Source organism: Oncorhynchus gorbuscha, linkage group LG06, assembly GCF_021184085.1.
Source record: "Oncorhynchus gorbuscha isolate QuinsamMale2020 ecotype Even-year linkage group LG06, OgorEven_v1.0, whole genome shotgun sequence".
Classification (NCBI taxonomy): domain Eukaryota; kingdom Metazoa; phylum Chordata; class Actinopteri; order Salmoniformes; family Salmonidae; genus Oncorhynchus; species Oncorhynchus gorbuscha.
The window spans coordinates 106,430,603-106,453,549 of record NC_060178.1 but is presented as its reverse complement, the minus strand read 5'-3'; the positions used below and the strand labels follow the sequence as shown (position 1 = coordinate 106,453,549).

The following is a 22,947-nucleotide window of genomic DNA, read 5'->3' as shown; positions in this document are numbered from 1 at the left end:
TCTGACTGCACAATCCACTGTCTCATCAGCCCAGCCAGGCAATTAATGAACTTGATCTCCACAATAAAAAGCATCCAGACATTATCTCACATTTCTTTTAGACTAACATTTAGTTTTCAACAACAGAGATTTCTATAAACTTTGCTCTCTACAGACAGGCAGACAGCTTTTCTCAGACAGTCAAAATCGCGTATTAGGATAGTTTTTATATATATATATATATATATATATATATATATATATATATATATATATATATATATATATATATATATATATATATATATATATATATATATATATATATATATATATATACAAAGAACTATCAATAGAAAGCAGATCAAACGAAACTAAGTGCAGCAAGTTTGCAATCTTTCCAGCTCCAGCTTGAAGTGATTGTGTTTGCTGTGTTGTTGGTTAGCTCCTCTGAACAACAGTGTCTTGACAAGAGAGCACATTTTCTATGTCTGGTGAAATCGCACCTCATTAGCTCATTGTTATGGATGTATCCAAATAAATGTCACTAGAAAACAGTTCAAATGCAGTTACATTTGTTATTCTGGCTGCACTGTTTGACCTAACTGTAAGTTAGCCATAGTTGGCTAGTTAGCAAGCAAAGGATAAGAACGTTGCCAGCCAGTATGGCAATGGAACATTTAGAATGAACAACTGGGTCGCTTGCGTCCATAGACACAGAACAAAAAGTCTGAACGACTGTGTCGTTCAACCGAATCTATAGAACAAACGACCAGCCGGCTTGGGTAGCAACCCTAGATTTGTGTCGGGACTGTATCTTGTGGAAGGATGAAATAGTATGAATAAAGTCAGCAAAATAAAGTTTTTAATGAAAATATGTCAATCTTTATTTAAATATGTTGGTAACCCGTTTTATAAAAGAGATAATGCCCTCGAAGACAGACAGTGTTTGGAGGATATTTTGGCACGGTTTTCCTCGACTTTGTCTCGAGCCTAGCACCTGTGCTATTAAATCCTTCAAACACCGGCTTCTCGGGCATTATCACTTAAATATGTACTGAACAAAAATATGAATGCAACAATTTCAAAGATTTAACTGGGTTATAGTTCATATGAGGAAATGAGTCCGTTTAAATCAATTGAATCAGGCCCTACTCTATGGATTTCACGTGACTGGGCAGGGGTGCAGCCATGGGTGGGCATCGGCCCACCCACTTTGCAACCAGGCCCAGCCAGTAAGAATGGGTGAATATATTGTACATTTTTAAAATATTTTTTACAAATTGATACTTGTGGTCCAAGCATCGGTATAATATTGCGATATGTAACAATGGATTACCCCCCCGTCACTATTAGATATGACCGAGTGAATTCCTCACTGTTAGGATAATAAAGTGAACTTGACTTTCTAGGAGGCTAATGTTGAGCTGGTTTGTTGTCCTACTAGGCGGTCGGTAATTGAGACGAGCCGGTCACTCAAGGAACTGTTCCATGAGGCTAGAGAGAGGGCGTCCAAAGCTCTGGGCTTTGCCAAAATGCTCCGTAAGGTGAGAGAGACAGTTTTTGTTTTCCCACATTTTCTTCCTGCTTATTTTGACTTGGCAAATGCACAGATGTATTGTGTATGTAAGTAAATGTATGCTGTGTTTTTGGTTATGGCTCACTTGTAAAAAAAGAGGGGGGGAAAAGGATAGCTATCTCAATGTGACTTCCCAGGTTAAATCTAGGAAGTATGAACATAAAATAATTATGTATTTTGAGTGTTCTGACTCCCTCTCTCCACTACAGGACCTGGAGATTGCTGCAGACTTCAGCATTACCAGCGGGGTACCATGCCTCCTGGAGGCCCTCATGGAGAGAAACTATGTCAAGGTGCCTCAAATGACCCCTTTTGTTCCTTTTCACCCTCTGTGCTATTCACTCTGTTCTACAGCGGGCCTGGGTCAATCCATTTCATAAAGTTTCCATTCCAGAACTAAACTGAAATTCCAATATTCATCATTGCTTTTTCAATGAAAATGACATTTCAATGTACTTCCTGAATGTCCCTTCCCTTTCTGAAGGATGAAAATGCTAACTTGTCTGTCTGTCTGCAGGTCCAGATCCCAGGGCTGGAGGAGCTGGAGGTGTTTGTCCCCTGTTCCCTGATGAACCAGCGGGCCCTCATCCTGCAACTTCTTAACGCTGCAGCTGGTAAGGACTGCAGTAAAGAGCCTGATGAGATGATGGCAGAGGACGAGGCCTACCTGCTGATGAGCAAGCACGGAGCAGGGGACTCGCCTGGCGAGGCAGGCCAGGCTGTGGTGCAGTGGCAGTGGGACGGGGAGCTGGTCAAACTAGTGCCTCAGATGGAGACTGTGGATACGTTACGGGCCATGAAGGTCGGTTGGTGGGAATTCTGGGAACAGGGTTTATTAACCAATTTGCAGTGTGCCATGACAACAAGGTGTGTGTGATCCCATCTCCCATTCTGAAGTAGATTATTAAGCCTGATTGCAATGGGAACCTATGTATAACATATGTAGCTGCTTTGCATTAACATTGTACTGACAGTTGATAGAGAAGAGATTGATTACTTGACTCAAACTCAGCTGTTAGACTTGGCTGTACTATGACTCATCCTCAAGGAATTGAGATTGACTCTGACTCTTTTAGACTTGAGACTACACACTCATCCTCAAGGAATTGAGATTGACTCTGACTCTTTTAGACTTGAGACTACACACTCATCCTCAAGGAATTGAGATTGACACCGACTTGCCTAAAGTGATGCAGCCGGGATTGATTGTTTTCTTAATATATTGATCAGGTGGAGAACCTGCTCCTGATAGTGATGCAGTCAGCCCACCTGGTGGCCCAGCGTAAGGCCTTCCAGCAGAGCATGGATGATCTGCTCACCCTCCACAGGGAACAAACTTCCAGCCAGCCCCTCATCGCCCGCTCCCTGGAGCAACTCAAGGTACCATCCATTGTATTTATTTACCTTGATCATGTACTGCTTTTCATTTCCCTGTTGTAAATAAATATTCACTATTAAGCCCAATTTTATTGAGCTGCTATTGGGTAAGTTCACAAATGACTTTGCACAGATGTCATGTTTATACTGCAGTGAGAGCTGTGAAAAACAGTCGTGCACATAACTGTTCTTATTCTACATCACATTGTTTTCAAAATCTGTTAGCTTTCTCTCTCCTCGATTAGACTTTTCCTGTGTGGTGTCTGGTTGAAGCAGCCCTCATAAAATTATGTATTTTTCCTTTTAGTTAGTGTTTTTGACTCCCTCTCGAACTCATTATTTCTCTTTTTTCTTTCCATCCCTCCCTTTTCTCTCTCTTCTCCCACAGAACGAAGCCTTACAGCTGTGTATAAAGATCAGCACAGCCATCGACCGGGTGGAGTACATGTTCACATCAGAGTTTGAGGTGGAGGTGGAGGAGTCGGAGTCGGCCACACTACAGCAGTACTACAGAGAAGCCATGATACAGGGATACAACTTTGCCTTTGAGGTTAGATAATAATACAGAATATTATAACGGTTGGGTTGTAGCAGTCCAGTCTCCAGACACATAGTGTCTCGGTGTCAGATACATTTGTACTCTCTCGGGACAGTGAGGACTCATCATTTTTTCCAGAGACCAGCACAGTAAAAAACTCATAATTATCAGCTTCCATTCAGTCAGCACATAACCGCTTCGCCAGGCCAGTGGTGTAGTGGGAGGGTATACGCAGGCCAGTGGTGTAGTGGGGGGGTATACGCAGGCCAGTGGTGTAGTGGGGGGGTATACGCAGGCCAGTGGTGTAGTGGGGGGGTATACGCAGGTCAGATATAAGCCATATACCTTATTTCAGTGGGCATTGCCTATACCCACTTCTTAATCCCTACTGATGTGTATCAAAGTAGTGTAGCGGAGGTATATGACTTATTAATGATATTATGCACAAAGTAGCCTACACAATTGAAATGCACGTGAAATATATTAATATGCACACAGCCTAGTTTCAGAGGAAAATCTTCTGCAGACAGCCAGAGTATGCAGCTGTCCACTGGTTTTGGCATGAAGCAGCTCACAGAATATTGGCATCGGTAGCCGGCATTTAAATGTATGATATCGAACAGTAAATGCAACAATGGGTATGCAAACCAGGTATTGAAAAAGTTTAGTCTGAAGTGTTGGTTAGTAGGCTATTTGTTATGCGCAATTGTCATCATGCACTGTTTGCATTAGGGGCGTAGACATGGGTGGACTGAGGCCCACCCACTGGGGAGCCAGGCCCTGTCAGGCCCACCCACTGGGGAGCCAGGCCCTGTCAGGCCCACCCAATCAGATTGATGTGTTTTAAGCATTGTTGTGGTCTTATACCATCACATTTTTTTGTGAAATCAGATAAATGTATAGGAGAACTCAGAAGAAAAAAATAGGAAACCGTATGATTTTTCACACAGGGTGACTTTCCTTCGCTGGACGGGCCATTTGAGAACCTTTTGGCAAAATTAAAGTATACCCACTTCTCCAGCACCACTGCATAGGGCCGATGGAAAGACAGCAGTCACACACAGCATGATGTTAAAGAATAAGTAGTCCATAAACTCAGACATAATGAGCCAGTAGGTCCCAATCATAAGAATACAAAAACACAATCATTAAGCATTTCCCAATCTAAATGTACAACTACTTCCCATTGCAAAACATATTTCATGTTTAGCACACAAAGTAACCAGTGACTTAAAGTTAAAAGTGCAACTGATAGCATTTAACTACTTTGGCTGTAGGTTTCATATCTGCAATCATCATATCAGTTAAAAATATCAAATTCCCAGTTTATGCTACAAAACCAACTTTAAAATAGGTTATATTTGACTCTGCGTTACATGACGTACACGAAGGCATTGTTGGTAGAATAGATGGATGCAGTTCAATGCATGATTAATATAATTCACCGATACCAATATTTTGTGGACTACCAATAAATGTAAATCCCAGCTGGCCTGGTACATTGTTTGCTGCCTCCATTTGGGATGCACTATTTCAGTTTCAATGACTCAGTATTCTGGACAAAAAATGACGAATGTAACTAAGGCTGAGAATGTCAATACAATCAAACTAGGAAGGGCAATGATCACAAGTCGGTCATAAAATGGCTTATAGGCTAGCGTATCTATTTGTGTAGCAACCTGAAAAGACGGAGCCTAACGTTAGCTAGCTACTAGGAGGATGTCATGACATTGGAGGAGTGGGTGGGGAACTGACTTTTCCCCCTCATTGTTTTTCAGTGAATATACACAGCTAGAGATGCAGGTGTCATTTGGTTAGCTAGCAAGAACAACTTTTATCAAGCTAGCATATCTCTTGCCTTTGCAAATTCACTCTACTAACCAGCTCTGCTAGGGCGAGTAAAATTGGCAGTGAGGTGTTGTCTCATTTGTCTGGAAGTAGCAAGCTAGCAAACTTTAGCCAGTTAGCTTGGGTGCTTGGTTGGAACAAGCATGCATTGGCAGGCAAGCTGCAGAAGGACAAGGAGGCTACAATTCCCCATTGTTTATCAATGCAATTTTGACGGCCAACTAGCTGAAAAAGTTTGAGAGTTTATCTAATGTTCCTTTGTTAGATTTTAGCTCATCTTGCTCTGGCTAGCATTTGAGATTTCTTAAATGTGACCTTTATTTAACTAGGTAAGTTTGTTAAGAACAGATTATTTACAATAAAGGCCTATCCCGGCTAAACCCTAACCCGGATGACGCTGGGCCAATTGTGCACCGCCCTATGGGACTCCCAATGTGATACAACCTGGAATCAAACCAGGGTCTGTAGTGACGCCTCTAGCACTGAGATGTAGTGCTTTAGACCACTGCGCCACTCATGAGTTGTTGATCTTGTTGTGTATAACTGAGGGAGAGAGAACATACCTTTTTAATGGTTGTTTGATCAATAGGACTGTAAAGTTCCCAAATGTAAGAGACTCCCTTGGTGTTTATATATTTTCAGAAATCCATTCAGGTGTATATTGTGGCTTTTGGCGAATGTGTTCTAATGATCTTAAGTTGCGCTGTTACAACTGCCTGTAAACACACAGACCAGTTCAAAGTGAATGATGGCAGGCCTGTGTGGCAAATGGCTTGTTTGTATGAAGGCCGACTGTATCTCTGATTGGCTAGAGAGCACCGGTCTGTGTAGACTCTGGTCCTGGACTCGACAGATGTTTTATTTCCTTAATTTTCTATTAATTTTCCATACGCAACGGCCGCTTTCCCTCTAAATTGCTATTAAAATTTCACAAATGCCTTAGAATGTTTTGGAATTACGTATACTAAGAATCTATGAAAATAATCATTAAGGGGTCACTTGTCAGAAAATGTTTGAAAGTGTCATTCTTCCTGCGGGTGTATATGAACCGATTTAATAATATTTTATGTTACTAAAATGCAGTTTTTTCCACTTTAAATGCATTTATTTTATTTAACCTTTATTTAACTTGGCAAGTCAGTCGAAAACCAATTCTTATTTACAATGACGACCAACTTGTAAAGCCCCTCGGCCAAACCCAACCCGGACGACGCTGGGACAATTGCGCCACCCACATACAGTGCCTTCAGAAAGTATTCACACCCCTACACTTTTTCCACATTTTGTGTTACAGCCTGAATATAAAATGGATTAAATTTAGATTTTATTTTTGTTGTCACTGGCCTACACACCATACCCCCAATACCCCATAATGTCAATGTGGAATTATGTTTGTAGAAATGTATACACATTTATGAAAAGCTGAAATGTCTTGTCAAATAGTATTCAACCCCCTTTATGTCAAGCCTAAATAAGTTCAGGAGTAAATATTTGCTTTACAAGTCCCGTAATAAGTTGCAAGTCAGTTGAAAACCAACCACACTCACTGTGTGCAATAATATTTAACATTATATTTTAATGACTACCTCATCTCTGTACCCAGCACATACAGGTAATTGTAAGGTACCTCCGTCAAGCATGGAATTTCAAACACAGATTCAACAACAAAAACCAGCAAGGTTTTTCAATGCCTCGCAAAGAAGGGCACCGATTGGTAGATGGGGAGAAAAAAGAGCTGACATTGAATATCCCTTTGAAAATGGTGAAGTTATTAATTGCACTTTGGATGGTGTATCAATACACCCAGTTACTACAAAGATACAGGCGTATCCTTTCTAACTCGGTTGTCGGAGAGGAACGAAACTACTCCGGTATTTCAATGGTGACTTTAACCTCTCTGGGATAGTCGGGGACGGTAGCGTCCCACCCCGCCAACAGCCAGTGAAAGTGCAGGGCGCCAAATTCAAAACAAAAATCTCATAATTAAAATTCCTCAAGCATACAAGTATTTTACACAATTTTAAAATTCTCGTTAATCCAGCCACAGTGTCTAATTTCAAAAAGGCTTTACAGCGAAAGCACCACAAACGATTGTTAGGTCACCACCAAGTCACAGAAAAACACAGCCATTTTTCCAGCCAAAGACATTTACAAATCCAAAGAGTGGAGTCACAAAAAGCAGAAATATAGATACAATTAATCACTAACCTTTGATGATCTTCATCAGATGACACTCATAGGACTTCATGTTACACAGTATGTTTTGTTTGATAAAGTGCATATTTATTTCCAAAAATCTAATTTTACATTGGCGTGTTATGTTCAGTAGTTCCAAAACATGCGGCGATTTTGCAGAGAGCCACATCAATTCACAGAAATACTCACTCATATTAAACATTGATAAAAGATACAACTATTATACATGGAACTTCAGAAACTTCTCTTTAATGCAACCGTTGTCAGTTAAAATAAAATAAAAAACTTTACGGAAAAAGCACACCATGCAATAATCTGAGTATGGCGCTCAGAGCCCAAACCAGCCAGAGAAATATCCAACATGTTGTGTAGTCAACATTAGTCAGAAATAGCATTAAATATTCACTTACCTTTGATCTTCATCAGAATGCACTCCCAGGAATCCCAGTTCCACAATAAATGTTTGATTTGTTTGATAATGTCCATTTATGTCCAAATAGTTACTTTTGTCAGCGTGTTTTGTAAACAAATCCAAAGTCACGAAGTGCGTTCACTAGGAGCAGACAATGTCAAAAGGTTCTGTTACAGTCCGTAGAAACATGTCAAACGATGTATAGAATCCATCTTTCGGATGTTTTTAACATAAATCTTCAATAATATTCCAACTGGAGAATTCCTGTGTCTGTAGAAAAGCAATGGAACGCGAGCTAACTCTGCCAGACCTCTGACTCATTCCCCTCTCATTCAGACCCCCTTCACAGTAGAAGCCTGAAACAACGTTCTAAAGACTGACATCTAGTGGAAGCCTTAGGATGTGCAATATGACCAATATCCCACTATCTTCAGTAGGGGCTGAGTTAAACTACAAGCCTCAGATTTCCCACTTCCTGGTTGGGTTTTTTCTCAGGTTTTTGCCTGCCATGCGAGTTCTGTTATACTCACAGACATCATTCAAACAGTTTTAGAAACGTCAGTGTTTTCTATCCAATACTACTAATAATATGCATATATTAGCATCTGGGACAGAGTAGCAGGCAGTTTACTCTGGGCACCTTATTCATCCAAGCTACTCAATACTGCCCCCCAGTCACCAAGAAGAAGTTAAAACCGTTACAGTTTAATGGTTGCGATATGAGAAATGAGGATGGATCAACAACATTGTAGTTACTCCACAATACCAACTTAAATGACAGAGTGAAAAGAAGGAACTGCCTTCGTCCAGTTCGAGGCCAGTAATCGCTGTTCTGATATGGTGTTCAACCTTCCCAAGTTCTCTCACGTCACCCCGCTCCTCCGTTCTCTCCACTGGCTTCCAGTTGAAGCTCGCACCCGCTACAAGACCATGGTGCTTGCCTACGGAGCTGTGAGGGGAACGGCACCTCAGTACCTCCAGGCTCTGATCAGGCCCTACACCCAAACAAGGGCACTGCGTTCATCCACCTCTGGCCTGCTCGCCTCCCTACCACTGAGGAAGTACAGCTCCCGCTCAGCCCAGTCAAAACTGTTCGCTGCCCTGGCCCCCCAATGGTGGAACAAACTCCCTCACGACGCCAGGACAGCGGAGTCAATCACCACCTTCCGGAGACACCTGAAACCCCACCTCTTTAAGGAATACCTAGGATAGGATAAGTAATCCCTCTCCCCCCCCCTTAAGTTTTAGATGCACTATTGTAAAGTGACTGTTCCACTGGATGTCATAAGGTGAATGCACCAATTTGTAAGTCGCTCTGGATAAGAGCGTCTGCTAAATGACTTAAATGTAAATGTAAATGATATCCAGAAGCTCTTTTCCACATGTACAAAATAAGTTAAAGAATGCGAAAAAACACACAAAATAGCACAATTGGTTAGGAGCCTGTAAAACGGCAGCTATCTCCTCTGGCGCCATTCTATAGTGGTGGCTGCTTCATGTTATGAGTATGCTTGTAATCTTTAAGGACTGGTGAGTTTTTCAGGATAAAAAAAAACCTTTATTGAAAAGGTAGAAGCTAACAAAATTAGCAACAACGTCCTCTTTGATAACACTGTTGCAGCAGCTGCAAACTAACCAACAAAAAAAGCTAGCTAGCTAGACCATGCAAAAACTACTGCTCGCTATTGCACAGTGACCTGTTGGCCTTCAAGAAGGCAGAAGTTTCCATACGTTTTTTGAAAAATTGTCCCACCCATTACGTCAATGTGATTGGTTGATTCCGCTGTCACTCCAAACATTTGCCCTAATACAGCTGAATGGCTGGTGCCTTTATCTAGCTTCTGATGGCTTAGCCAATGGCTGACTTAGCTAGATATATTTATCTCCCCAGATACCAGCTGATTGGATATTTTTTGTCTTTAGTGTTGACCTTTTCTTTCCAACAAAGGGAAGAGATTAAATCAGAACGTCATTGAAAATAATAATAATCATTATTAGGATATTATAATCATTATTTTATAAATCCTTAGCCCTTCTCTGTGTCAAAGGCCCATTGATCCTCACTGTCTGGGTTAGTAATAGTGTGTAGAGTGGCTCTATTTTACCTCAGCATGCATTTGTTCACTATTTTGAATGTGTAAAGAGTCTGAAATATTAACACAGATATACTGGACATTTTGATCTCTCATGGTGGTGATTTGGCAAAATTACAATCATGGTCTTGAAATGGACTCATGTTTTTCTGGTCTCGGACCCCTTGTCCCCCTCCCGGTCTTGACTCTGTATCATCACCCCCCCCCACATTCCGGTCTTGGTCTTGAATCGCTCGCTACAGATGATCTCGAACACAACACTGATGATAATGATGCTAACTAGTACAGAGGGTGCTCTGGCTCAACTTTGCTTTTGAGGTTAGAGGCCAACAGTCACTGCTGGAGTCAGGTGTCATTTGGCTGCATGGTATGGGGGGGCAGGGTGGACTAATGGTCAGTGTTATAGTTGAAATACTACCCCAGTACTCAGGGCAGGCCTAATGATCAGTGTTATAGTTGGAACACTAACCCAGTACTCAGGGCAGGCCTAATGATCAGTGTTATAGTTGGAACACTAACCCAGTACTCAGGGCAGGGCTAATGATCAGTGTTATAGTTGGAACACTACTCCAGTACTCAGGGCAGGGCTAATAATGATCAGTGTTATAGTTGGAACACTAACCCAGTACTCAGGGCAGGGCTAATAATGATCAGTGTTATAGTTGGAACACTAACCCAGTACTCAGGGCAGGGCTAATGATCAGTGTTATAGTTGGAACACTAACCCAGTACTCAGGGCAGGGCTAATGATCAGTGTTATAGTTGGAACACTAACCAGTACTCAGGGCAGGGCTAATGATCAGTGTTCTAGTTGGAACACTACCCCAGTACTCAGGGCAGGCCTAATGATCAGTGTTATAGTTGGAACACTAACCCAGTACTCAGGGCAGGGCTAATGATCAGTGTTATAGTTGGAACACTAACCCAGTACTCAGGGCAGGGCTAATGATCAGTGTTATAGTTGGAACACTAACCCAGTACTCAGGGCAGGGCTAATGATCAGTGTTATAGTTGGAACACTACCCCAGTACTCAGGGCAGGCCTAATGATCAGTGTTATAGTTGGAACACTGCCTCAGTACTACAGAGAAGCCAGGGATACAACTGTGGCTTTGTGTGGTGGAGGGTAGCAGTGGGCTAACTGCCAATTTGAGTTATGATGCAGCCAGGGGCTGCTAGCGGCAACATGAGGGTGGGTTACTTTAGGTAACTTTACTTTAGAAACTTGGTATTTCCTCAGTACCCCTAGTGTGGACCATAACATGTTCTGCTCATTGCCTTGGAGGGTTGTGTTTGTACAGTGATGAACTGTAGAGATGTGAGCTGGAGGGTTGTGTTAGTACAGTGATGAACTGTAGAGATGTGAGCTGGAGGGTTGTGTTAGTACAGTGATGAACTGTAGAGATGTGAGCTGGAGGGTTGTGTTAGTACAGTGATGAACTGTAGAGATGTGAGCTGGAGGGTTGTGTTAGTACAGTGATGAACTGTAGAGATGTGAGCTGGAGGGTTGTGTTAGTACAGTGATGAACTGTAGAGATGTGAGCTGGAGGGTTGTGTTAGTACAGTGATGAGCTGTTAGCGGAAGGTAATTGTCAACATCTATTTGGGTCTGTTTGGACCATTGTTCTCTTTCTCAGGAAGGCTGACATGGAAACACGGCATTGTTTTTAACAATAGGTTCTGTTGAACATGCCACAGAAATAAAGACATTTCAATAATAGCAAGATTGGCTTGGTCCTCCTTTGGTTTAGGGGTCAGACTGGTTAGACAGAAACACGAGTACACCTGACCCTCCTATTGGCTGCGTTTACACGGACATGAGCTGATCTAAGGCTGCCTGTGTGGAGGCAGCGTTAAGTTCCTCACAGTAGCAGCACAAGGAAGAGTGCTGTGGTTCTGCTTGTGATGTAGGGGTTATACTGTTCCAGTGAAGAGCACCTTCAGAATGTACCTTTTGTTCTCCGTAGTACCACAAGGAGGTGGTGCGTCTGATGTCGGGGGAGTTCCGTCAGCGGATCGGGGAGCGCTACATCTCTTTCGCCAGGAAGTGGATGAACTATGTCCTCACTAAGTGTGAAAGTGGCCGGGGTACCAGACCCCGCTGGGCCACTCAAGGCTTTGATTTCCTCCAAGCCATCGAACCTGCCTTCATCTCTGCTTTACCAGAGGACGACTTCCTAGTAAAAACATACTACTTCATTGACTTATTAAATGACTACGTTATTGATTAATTGATTGGGTATTTTGCAGGATGGTATTGTGATTATATAAATCCTTCCCGTTGCAGAATTTGCAAGCTCTGATGAACGAGTGCATTGGTCATGTGATCGGGAAGCCTCACAGCCCAGTCAGTGGCCTGTACATAGGTAAGACCCCGCCTCATCTGCACAAATATGTGGGCCTGTGTGGCTCAGTTGGCAAGACCATGGTACTAGCAGCAATGCCAAGGTCATGGGTTCAAGTCCCTCAGGGATCACATGCACATGAATTTGTAAGTCGCTCTGGATAAGAGCGTCTGCTAAATGACTTAAATGTAAATGTAAAATGAACATGTATGCACTCATTGGATAAAACCCCATCTTGTTAGCCCTAAGGAAATTAGTGTGTAGAAATAGGAGGGCTGGAGTCCTATATCTTGGTCTTGTTGAGGATGGCCCTTCCTCTCTTCTCCACTCAGCCTCGAGGAACAGTCCTCGACCGGTCAAGGTCCCTCGTTGCCATAGTGACCCCCCCAACCCCCAGCTGTTCATCCCCAATGCAGAGGGCTTCAGGTAGGTCAAAGGTCATGAGCCACTAAGAACCATTTGCAGCCTGTTAGAATACTGTGTTTTTATAATGTATGTTTTCCTGCATGTTCTCATGTTCTCTGGTCTTGTGCAATAATTCATGGGTTTTAAATTGGGTGGTTGAACTTGTATTAATGCTTTTGTGACTCTGTATGAGTTAACATGGAGTGTGGGTGTATGCTCTCATGTGTAACTGGTGGCACCTTTGAAAGGATGTTACTGTTTGGGTGCTTGGGACACACACACACACCTCATCTCCAAGGCTCTCCAGAGTTCCTCAGTGTGTTTTTGTCACCAGCTCTAGGAGTCTCCCTTGCGACCTACGGACTCAGCTGTGTCTACCTACAGGCCCCCGCACGGTCCCTGCCCCCCAGGGCCCTGCCCCCGGGGAACACGGTCCAACCAAAGCACCTGGATCCACCCCAAATGACGTCAGGTAGCCCCCCCCCAGTTCCAGTACCTACCAGGGTTGTACTGTCGACCCAGAGCACCCCAGCCACAGGCTGATATCTCACCCCTCCCATCTGAACTCGTCAACTAGTGGTTCAGGTTTAATTTCTAGATTTATTTATTTGACCAGGTGAGTTGACATGGTGGTTTACCCGGCCATACTATCTCACAGTTTGGAGTGGACCCAGAGAGAAGCATGTTCTGCATGCTGATCCAGATGTAAAACATGTGTATTGTCACGTGGCCTGAAATGTGTTTTACAAGGTCAGCCATAGTAGTATGTAGTAGTATGGCATATATTAGGGTTAAGTGCCTTGCTCAAGGGCACAGACATATTATTCAGCTTGTCAGCTCGGGTATTCGAACCAGCGATCTTTCGGTTACTGGCCCAGAGCTCTAATCGTTGTGTTGCCGCTAACAGAAATGTGCATTTATAAAGATCACTTTATAGCACTATCAAAACTACAGTTTTATAAGGACTGTCTTTTTAAAGGAGGAGTTCACTCAAATGTGTTACCTTACACTGAATGCCATCTATGGATATGGTGAGACTTTAATCCATGCTTTCGTTTTGTCCACCTGGCCAATGTCCCACAACACACATTCTCCAACACGTGGTTGTGCATGGTGTGAAATGTAAACATGTTACTCTGCTTTTAATCCATATTAGTGTGGCCTTGCTTTTATTCTAAGCATCTGATGGGGAGCTCTTCTTAATCTTTGGCTTGTTTGGTTTCTGTCCTTCTAAAATGAAAGCATGTGCTGAGCTGTCTCTTTGACCTTTGAACTTTGGTGGGATGGGCATAGAATGATTCTATTTCTATGGATGGGCGTGGGGTTGAGAGTTATAGAGTTATTGTATCACGTATTTGTTATGTTCCGCCATCTCGACAATCTCAAGCCTCTTGACTGATATTGGTTGACTATAGGTCCCAGATATGTTTGTGCTGTGTCCTACAGTCATTGTTATGGCATCACAATAGCCATAGGAGTTTGCAACCGATCTGGACCCGGGCTAGTCTGGGACCTAAGCTGTACAGTACAATGCAGGATCAATGAGTTGGCCAGCTGACTTGGCAAAATATTTTTTAAATGTACAAACAAACCCGTTGTCTAAGTTTTAGCTTTTTTTTAGTGAACCAGAAAATCTAGTTATTTCTGGTTGCTTATCAAAGTTGTCTGGCCAACTCATTGATCCTGCTTTGTAGTATACCCCTCTGATGGCTGACTACTTGGGTAGATTGTAGTTGATTGTTTGATACCTGCCTCTCCCTGTGCAGAGGGACCAACCTCCAGGAGAACGACAGGCTGTGGTCTGTAGCGGCTGAGATGCATTTCAGGTCTCTGAGCCGACACTCCAGTCCCACTGAGAACAGGGAAGGTATTAGACACTTTTAATGGTTTGCATTGTCCTGTTGAGATGTTCGATATTGTCTTAATGGAACTATGCATTCTGCATAATTATGTCTTTTTGACTTTGAACAAGAATGAAATAAAATACAAATTAGGAGTAGTCACTTGACCTGTGTGTTTTTATACCTTAACATAGCTCCCATCTTACTGCCTGTCTGTGTTCTCTCTCTCATCAGAACCCTCCTATCCTAAGGGAGGAGAACCCAGCAGCACAGCTAGGAGAAGCTGGGAGCTCCGCACCTTCATCAGCCAATCAAAAGGTGAGAATAACAGGGGGGGGGGGTTCTCACCTTTACACAACTGAGAACGTACCCAGGTCTGTTTTCTATTCCTCATCATTCCTGAGTCTGTCCTCTTTCTCCTCAGACACTGCAGCCAGACAGAGCCCCATGGAAGCTGTACGTCACTCCATACGCTCCTTCGAGGACAAACGCTACGCTGTCATGAAGCAAAGGAACATCATTGGCCAGGTGTGCGACACCCCCAAATCCTACGACAACGTCATGCACGTTGGCCTCCGCAAGGTCACCTTCAAGTGGCAGAGGGGCAACAAGATAGGTATGTACTGTACACCCTATTCCCTTTATAGTGCACTACTTTTGGTCAGAGCCTCGACTGAACTTGTGTCCCCCCTAAATGATACCCTATCCTCTATATACAGGGCTTTCCGCCAGAGCCCACGAGACCCTGGCCAACAGTTGTACACAGTAAAGGGAATAGGTTGCCATTTTAGATTTTCCCTGGAGTTTGACCTTTAGGATTGTTGTCTCATTTATCATGCCCATGGTGTTTCATCTGTCTCCCGCTACAGGTGAGGGACAGTATGGCAAGGTGTACACCTGCATCAACGTGGACACTGGAGAACTCATGGCTATGAAGGAGGTAGGTAGCCATGGCCTGATAGGATTTTGTAGCCAAAGTGTTGCTACAACAATGTAGCACGGGAGCAGAATGTTGCCAAGAATTGAAATATGTTTATGGTCATTTTAATTCACTGCCAGGTAACATCCATTCCTATAAACAGTACTATTTTCTATGCGTTTCAAAAAAAAAGTTTGTCCAATGAAAGTTTACTTTCCAATTCAGATCCGGTTCCAGCCGAACGACCATAAGACGATAAAGGAGACAGCAGATGAGCTGAAGATCTTTGAGGGCATCAAACACCCCAACCTGGTCCGCTACTTTGGTGTTGAGCTACATCGGGTAAGAGCATGCATGCATGGGTTCTAGAAGGTTTCCCTGGCTTTTCAGATATTCTAGTTGGAGGTTCCCTTAATCAAGAGGGAATCCTCCAATTGGAATCTCTGAAAAGCCAGGGAACTTTGGGAAAGTTTGAAAGGTCAGGTGAAACTCAGTCTGTATGTGAATGAGATGACACTATGTATGAATGGGCTATAACATCAGATTGGATGTCTGTGTCCCTCCCTCTCCCCACCAGGAGGAGATGTACATCTTCATGGAGTACTGTGATGAGGGGACCCTGGAGGAGGTGTCCAGGCTTGGCCTACAGGAACACGTCATCAGGCTGTACAGCAAACAGACCACCACGGCCATCAACGTGCTCCACGAACACGGCATCGTGCACCGAGACATCAAGGGTCAGTTAACACCTCTCACTGGGGAGATGTCTTTCTCTCTGGTCTACGGTTGGTCTCTTAATTCAATGTCAGGGTTATGCAGGCACCTTGTAGCAGTGTTCTGAATCAGTTTATGCCATCAACCCTTCCTGTGGCTCCCGTGTCATTGACCCAGCAGGAGTTGTTCTTACTGTATGGATGTCTCTATGAGCCCAGTGTCTCCCTCTCACTGTTCCACCTCTCTCTCTACCATAGGAGCCAACATCTTCCTGACGTCGTCAGGCTTGATCAAGCTGGGGGACTTTGGCTGTTCTGTGAAGCTGAACAATGCCCAGACCATGCCTGGAGAGGTCAACAGCACCATGGGAACGGCAGGTGAATGAGACGCATTAAGCCTCGTTATACACTCCCTTCAGAAAGGATTAATTCCCCCTCACCCATCTACACACACTACCCCATAATGACAAAGTGAAATGTCTCTCACCCATCTACACACACTACCCCATAATGACAAAGTGAAATGTCTCTCACCCATCTACACACACTACCCCATAATGACAAAGTGAAATGTCTCTCACCCATCTACACACACTACCCCATAATGACAAAGTGAAATGTCTCTCACCCATCTACACACACTACCCCATAATGACAAAGATGATGATGATGTGAATGCATGTTTAGACATTTTTGCAAATGTATTGATAATTAAATATCTAATTTACATAAGTATTCACACCCCTGAGTCAATACTTTATAGAAGCACCTTTGGCAATGATTACAGCTGTATGTTTCTAAGAGCTTTCCACAGTTGGATAGTGCAACATTTGCCCAATTATTATTTTTCAAATTCTTCAAGCATTGTTGATTGTTAATTTCTAGACAACCATTTTCAGGTCTTGCCATAGATTTAAGCCAATATAAGTTCAAACTTTAACTCAGCCACTCTTTGTTTTAGGTTATTGTCCTGCTGAAAGGTGAAATCATTAATCAGTGTCTGGTGGAAAGCAGACTGAACTGCAGTTCAGAACTGCAGAAAAGCAGACTTTTCCTCTAGGGAAAACTTGTGAGTTTACAAAAGGCTGGGTAATTAGTTATCATGATGAAACTGAGTTAGAAAGGACACCTGTATCTTTTTAGTGACTGGGTGTATTGATACACCATCCAAAGTGTAATGAATAACTTCATCATGATCAAAAGGATATTTGATGTCTGCTCTTTTTTTATTTGTACCCATCTACCAAAAGGTGCCCTTCTTTGTGAGGCATTGGAAAACCTCCCTGGTCTTTGTGGTTGAATCTGTGTTTGAAATTCACTGCTGGACTGAGGGATCTTACAGATAATTGTATGTGTGGGGTACAGAGATGAGGTAGTCAATCAAAACTCATGTCAACTTCTTGACGCTACCCATCCCTATCGCGGGATCATTTGTCAGCAACCGCTGAATAGCTTAGCGCAACAGTCAAATAATATTACGAAAAAATATATTCATGAAATATTGCAAAACACAGCTCAGCCTTTTGGTAATCCACCTGTCGTCTCAGATTTAGAAATTATGCTTTACAGCGAAAGCAATCCAAGCGTTTATGTAAGTTTATCGATAGCCTAGCATAGCATTATGTACACTTAGCATCAGGAAGCTTGGTCACAAATCAGAAAAGCAATCAAATTAACCGTTTACCTTTGATGTTTTCACTCACGAGACTCCCAGTTACACAACAAATGTTCCTTTTGTTCCATAAAGATTATTTTTATACCCAAAATACCTCCGTTTGTTTGTCGCGTTATGTTCAGAAATCCACAGGAAAGAGCTGTCACGACAACAGACGGAAATTCCAAATAGTCTCCATAATGTCCACAGAAACATGTCAAACGTTTTTTATTATTTTATAATCATTCCTCAGGTAGTTTATAATATATCAACCGAGTGTGTAGGTTTTTCAATAACTGCGGGAGAAACAATGGCCGCTTTACTCTGTAGCGCAAAAACTCACTCTGAGAGGCCCACCTATCCACTTACGCAATGTGATCTTTCACGCTCATTTTTCAAAATAAAAGCCTGAAACTGTCTAAAGACTTGACACCTTAGGGAAGCCATAGAAAGGGACTCTGGTTGATATCCCTTTAAATGGAGGATAGGCATGCATAGGAACAGAAGGGTTTCAAAATAAGAGGCACTTCCTGATTGGATTTTCCTCAGGGTTTCGCCTGCAATATCAGTTCCGTTATACACAGATAATATTTTGACAGTTTTGGAAACTTGAATGTTTTCTATCCTAATCTGTCAATTATATGCATATTCTACCATCTGGTCCTGAGAAATAGGCCATTTACTTTGGGAACGTTATTTTTCCAAACATAAAAATAGTGCCCCCTGGCTTTGAGGTTAAACACTATTGCTCACAGTGAGTCCGTGCATTTTATTATGGGACTTGTAAAGCACATTTTTACTCCTGAACTGATTTAGGCTTGACTCAAGACATTTCAGCATTAAACTTTTAGACATTATTGGGTATTGTGTGTAGGTCAGTGACACAAAATCAGTTTTAAATTATGGTTGTAACAACAAAATGTGGACAAAGTCAAGGGGTGTGAATACTTTGAAGGCCTAGTATAGAACCTGTATGTCTGCTGTGTACAACTACGTAGGTTTATTTTTGAACAATTCCAAAAAATAATTTCCTCCTGGGGGGGAAATTGTATTCTAATCTAATAGGACTTTAGTTATTAATGTCGTCACCCCTTCTCTTCTGGTAAAAGAGACTCACGAGGTGAAATGTGCGTTTACAAAAGCCTGGGTAATTAATTATCATAGTGAAACTTGCCTTGGCATATCTGTTTAAATGTAATGTAATGTCTTTTTGGTTATGTATCGGACCCCAGTAAGACTAGCTGTCGAACCGAATGAATAAAACAAATCTAATCAATCTCCCTGCTATCACAATTCATACACTTATCAAGATCTAAGAATAGAGATATTTCATGTTTCAGATTATTGCTTGTTCAGTTGTTGACCTGTTCTTTCCCTACTCTATTCATCAGCATATATGGCACCTGAGGTCATTACGAGGGCAAAGGGCGAAGGTCACGGGCGAGCAGCTGACATCTGGAGTTTGGGATGTGTCCTTATCGAGATGGTGACTGGGAAGGTAAGAATTCGCTCAAGGGGAGGATAGAGCAGACTTTTAACCAAAATGGTCCTCAAACAATTAATCTGTTTCTAGCATTTCTACTGCTGCTGCTACCACCTAATAACCTACGTACCTATTATTCATTACTACTATTATTCACCACCTACGACTTTTCTACTAGTATTATTATTCACTACGTTCACCACCTATTCACTAGTACTACCACCACATAACACTAGCTACTTATTCGCTACTACTATTATTCACTACTTTCACCACCTACAACTACTACTCACCACGATTATTTATTACTATTATTCACCACCTATGACTTATTTTCTACTAGTTATTATTCACTACTTTCACCACCTACGACTACTACTATTATTTACCACCTACGACTACTACTATTATTTACCACCTACGACGACTACTATTATTTACCACCTACGACGACTACTATTATTTACCACCTACGACGACTACTATTATTTACCACCTACGACGACTACTATTATTTACCACCGACGACGACTACTATTATTTACCACCTACGACGACTACTATTATTTACCACCTACGACGACTACTATTATTTACCACCTACGACGACTACTATTATTTACCACCTACGACGACTACTATTATTTACCACCTACGACGACTACTATTATTTACCACCTACGACGACTACTATTATTTACCACCTACGACGACTACTATTATTTACCACCTACGACTACTATTGACTACTAGTATTTACCACCTACGACTACTATTCACTACTAGTATTTACCACCTACGACTACTATTCACTACTAGTATTTACCACCTACGACTACTATTCACTACTAGTATTTACCACCTACGACTACTATTCACTACTACCACCACCTACGACTACTATTCACTACTACCACCACCTACGACTACTATTCACTAGTACCACCACCTACGACTACTATTCACTACTAGTATTTACCACCTACGACTACTATTCACTACTAGTACCTACGACTTACCACCACCTACGACTACTATTCACTACTACCACCACCTACGACTACTATTCACTACTAGTATTTACCACCTACGACTACTATTCACTACTACCACCACCTACGACTACTATTCACTACTACCACCACCTACGACTACTATTCACTACTACCACCACCTACGACTACTATTCACTACTACCACCACCTACGACTACTATTCACTACTACCACCACCTACGACTACTATTCACTACTACCACCACCTACGACTACTATTCACTACTACCACCACCTACGACTACTATTCACTACTACCACCACCTACGACTACTATTCACTACTACCACCACCTACGACTACTATTCACTACTACCACCACCTACGACTACTATTCACTACTACCACCACCTACGACTACTATTCACTACTACCACCACCTACGACTACTATTCACTACTACCACCACCTACGACTACTATTCACTACTACCACCACCTACGACTACTATTCACTACTACCACCACCTACGACTACTATTCACTACTACCACCACCTACGACTACTATTCACTACTACCACCACCTACGACTACTATTCACTACTACCACCACCTACGACTACTATTCACTACTACCACCACCTACGACTACTATTCACTACTACCACCACCTACGACTACTATTCACTACTACCACCACCTACGACTACTATTCACTACTACCACCACCTACGACTACTATTCACTACTACCACCACCTACGACTACTATTCACTACTACCACCACCTACGACTACTATTCACTACTACCACCACCTACGACTACTATTCACTACTACCACCACCTACGACTACTATTCACTACTACCACCACCTACGACTACTATTCACTACTACCACCACCTACGACTACTATTCACTACTACCACCACCTACGACTACTATTCACTACTACCACCACCTACGACTACTATTCACTACTACCACCACCTACGACTACTATTCACTACTACCACCACCTACGACTACTATTCACTACTATTCACACCTACGACTACTATTCACTACTATTCACCACCTACGACTACTATTCACTACTATTCACCACCTACGACTACTATTCACCACTATTCACCACCTACGACTACTATTCACCACTATTCACCACCTACGACTACTATTCACTACTACCACTATTCACTACTTTCACCACCTACGACTACTAGTATATTCACTACTACCAACACCACTATTACCACCTACTATTCACCACCTACGACTACTATTCACTACTACCACTATTCACCACCTACTAGTTATTATTATTCACTACTACCACTATTCACTACTTTCACCACCTACGACTACTAGTATATTCGCTTCTACTACTACTACTGCAGCTACTACTACTACTACTACTACCAACACCAGCTACTACTACCTATTATTCACCACCTACGACTACTAGTATATTCGCTACTACTGCTGCTTCTACTACTACTGCTGCTTCTACTACTACTGCTGCTTCTACTACTACTACTGCTGCTTCTACTACTACTACTGCTGCTTCTACTACTACTACTGCTGCTTCTACTACTACTACTGCTGCTTCTACTACTACTACTGCTGCTGCTTCTACTACTACTACTGCTGCTGCTACTACTACTACTACTACTACTAATGCTTCTACTACTACTAATGCTTCTACTACTACTACTACTAATGCTTCTACTACTACTACTACTAATGCTTCTACTACTACTACTACTACTGCTGCAGCTACTACTACTGATTCTACTACTACTACTACTACCACCAACACCAGCTACTACTACTGCTTCTACTACTACTACCACCAGCTACTACTACCTATTATTCACCACCGACTTATTTTCCATTACTTTCACCAGTATTATTCGCTACTACTACCACCACTTATTCACCACCTACGACTACTAGTATATTCACTACTACTACTACTACTACCAACACCAGCTACTACCACCTACGACTACTAGTATATTCACTACTACTACTACTACTACCTCTACATTCACTACCACTACTACTACTACTACTACCAAAACCAGCTACTACCACCTACGACTACTAGTATATTCACTACTACTACTACTACTACCTCTACATTCACTACCACTACTACTACTACTACTACTACCAACACCAGCTACTACCACCTACGACTACTAGTATATTCACTACTACTACTACTACCTCTACATTCACTACCACTACTACTACTACTACCAACACCAGCTACTACCACCTACGACTACTAGTATATTCGTTACTACTACTACTACCACCACTTATTCACCACCTATGACTACTAGTATATTCACTACTACTACTACTACCAACACCAGCTACTACCACCTATTATTCACCACCTACTATTATTCACTACTTTCACCACCTACGACTACTAGTATATTCACTACTACTACTACTACTACCAACACCAGCTACTACCACCTATTATTCACCACCTACGACTACTAGTATATTCGTTACTACTACTACTACCAACACCAGCTACTACCACCTAC

General features: G+C 42.3%; 1 protein-coding gene across 4 annotated transcripts in view; it reads left to right on the top strand.

The window, feature by feature from the left end:
• Positions 1 to 22,947, top strand: part of LOC124038652 (mitogen-activated protein kinase kinase kinase 4-like) — a 69,193-nt gene that overhangs the window by 40,964 nt on the left and 5,282 nt on the right. For 3 of the 4 annotated variants that reach the window (XM_046354756.1, XM_046354755.1, XM_046354759.1), the window contains exons 10-26: positions 1,427 to 1,526; positions 1,768 to 1,851; positions 2,076 to 2,360; positions 2,789 to 2,938; positions 3,324 to 3,485; positions 11,989 to 12,201; positions 12,309 to 12,387; positions 12,699 to 12,792; positions 13,106 to 13,243; positions 14,538 to 14,638; positions 14,847 to 14,930; positions 15,037 to 15,228; positions 15,482 to 15,552; positions 15,757 to 15,873; positions 16,109 to 16,268; positions 16,503 to 16,622; positions 19,290 to 19,396. In XM_046354756.1, the coding sequence (XP_046210712.1) occupies positions 1,427 to 1,526; positions 1,768 to 1,851; positions 2,076 to 2,360; positions 2,789 to 2,938; positions 3,324 to 3,485; positions 11,989 to 12,201; positions 12,309 to 12,387; positions 12,699 to 12,792; positions 13,106 to 13,243; positions 14,538 to 14,638; positions 14,847 to 14,930; positions 15,037 to 15,228; positions 15,482 to 15,552; positions 15,757 to 15,873; positions 16,109 to 16,268; positions 16,503 to 16,622; positions 19,290 to 19,396 (2,257 nt within the window). The remainder of the gene's footprint in view (positions 1 to 1,426; positions 1,527 to 1,767; positions 1,852 to 2,075; positions 2,361 to 2,788; positions 2,939 to 3,323; positions 3,486 to 11,988; positions 12,202 to 12,308; positions 12,388 to 12,698; positions 12,793 to 13,105; positions 13,244 to 14,537; positions 14,639 to 14,846; positions 14,931 to 15,036; positions 15,229 to 15,481; positions 15,553 to 15,756; positions 15,874 to 16,108; positions 16,269 to 16,502; positions 16,623 to 19,289; positions 19,397 to 22,947) is intronic. The other variant, XM_046354758.1, reaches the window with a different exon arrangement.